The 1085-nt window shown below is 39.3% G+C and overlaps 1 protein-coding gene across 1 annotated transcript in view; it reads right to left on the reverse strand.

Annotated features, from left to right (window-relative positions):
* Window positions 1-923: 923 nt before the first annotated feature.
* The window catches only part of LOC137620068 (ribonuclease Y-like), a 651-nt gene continuing 489 nt past the window's right edge, over window positions 924-1085 (reverse strand). The window contains exon 1 of the mRNA XM_068350344.1: window positions 924-1085. This exon is cut by the window's right edge and continues 489 nt beyond it. Within this exon, the coding sequence (XP_068206445.1) occupies window positions 924-1085 (162 nt within the window).

Consider the following 1085-nt stretch of genomic DNA (forward strand, 5'->3'; position numbering starts at 1 on the left):
TCCTGTATCCTGCTCTCCCAGAGTCTTCATCTCATCAGTAAATCTGGTATTCATTTTATTATAAAATGTTTTCACTAATGCATTCCGTAGTTTCGTTATGTCTTTCTTTTCTTTCTCTTTCAGGATGTCGCATTTTTTTTTCCCTCATTTTTTTCTGATTCTTGCTTTTTCCATTGTTTTATCTTCCAAGATACCAATTTCCTTTGGTCCATTGGGACCAATAGGCTGGTCTTGTTTACCACTGGACAGTTTTATTCCGACACCAGCACTGTTGGAATTTGAGCACTGCCTTCTGGACTGAAGATCCTCTGGCCTTTCTAATGTCTCGCTTGTGACTTTCTAAATGTGCTCTCAATAGCATGTTATTTTTCTGTATTGGGATAGTTTTCAAACCCTTTTGGATAGCAGTAACACAGTCCTGGACTATGTCACTCTTATGGGCAAGAGGATTTTTGTTTCACACATTTGATATCATCCAAGATTGTTTTGATACGTTCCTCGCCTGCCTCTTCAGTAACACACACTGCACTTTTTTCTTCCACTTCCTCTTCAGTAACACACACTGCACTTTTTTCTTCCACTTCCTCTTCAGTAACACACACTGCACTTTTTTCTTCCACTTCCTCTTCAGTAACACACACTGCACTTTTTTCTTCAAGCCTATCCTCCAAGTTTTGGTCAGTTGATTTGCAAAGATCCCTTGATATGTATGTATGTTCCCTTCTTTGGGGTTTTCCAGTTTTGTTTGTAAATATGAGAGTCTCTGGCTTCTCGGTTTGTCTTTTTCCATGTTATCAAGAGATTTACTTTTCATTCTGTTGTATTTTTCATACTCGACACACTCCACTTCTTGAGGTGTGTTCTCCCCGTAGTGCTCTGTTAAATTGCCGGTGACCTTGTCTTCCATCTCTTTGAAGACACTTTCAACCTTCAAGTCTATCCTCCCAATGTTGGTCTATAAACTTGAAGGGCATTTGTTCCTGTTGGAAAATACTTTGTAAATGACGCTCATGCCTTATTTGCTGATCAGTAAACCTGAACTTTTCTTCCTTCTCTTCTGGGTTACGCTCAAATTGATTCAGGAC

Source organism: Palaemon carinicauda, chromosome 26 (assembly GCF_036898095.1).
Source record: "Palaemon carinicauda isolate YSFRI2023 chromosome 26, ASM3689809v2, whole genome shotgun sequence".
In the NCBI taxonomy this organism is placed as follows: Eukaryota; Metazoa; Arthropoda; class Malacostraca; order Decapoda; family Palaemonidae; genus Palaemon; species Palaemon carinicauda.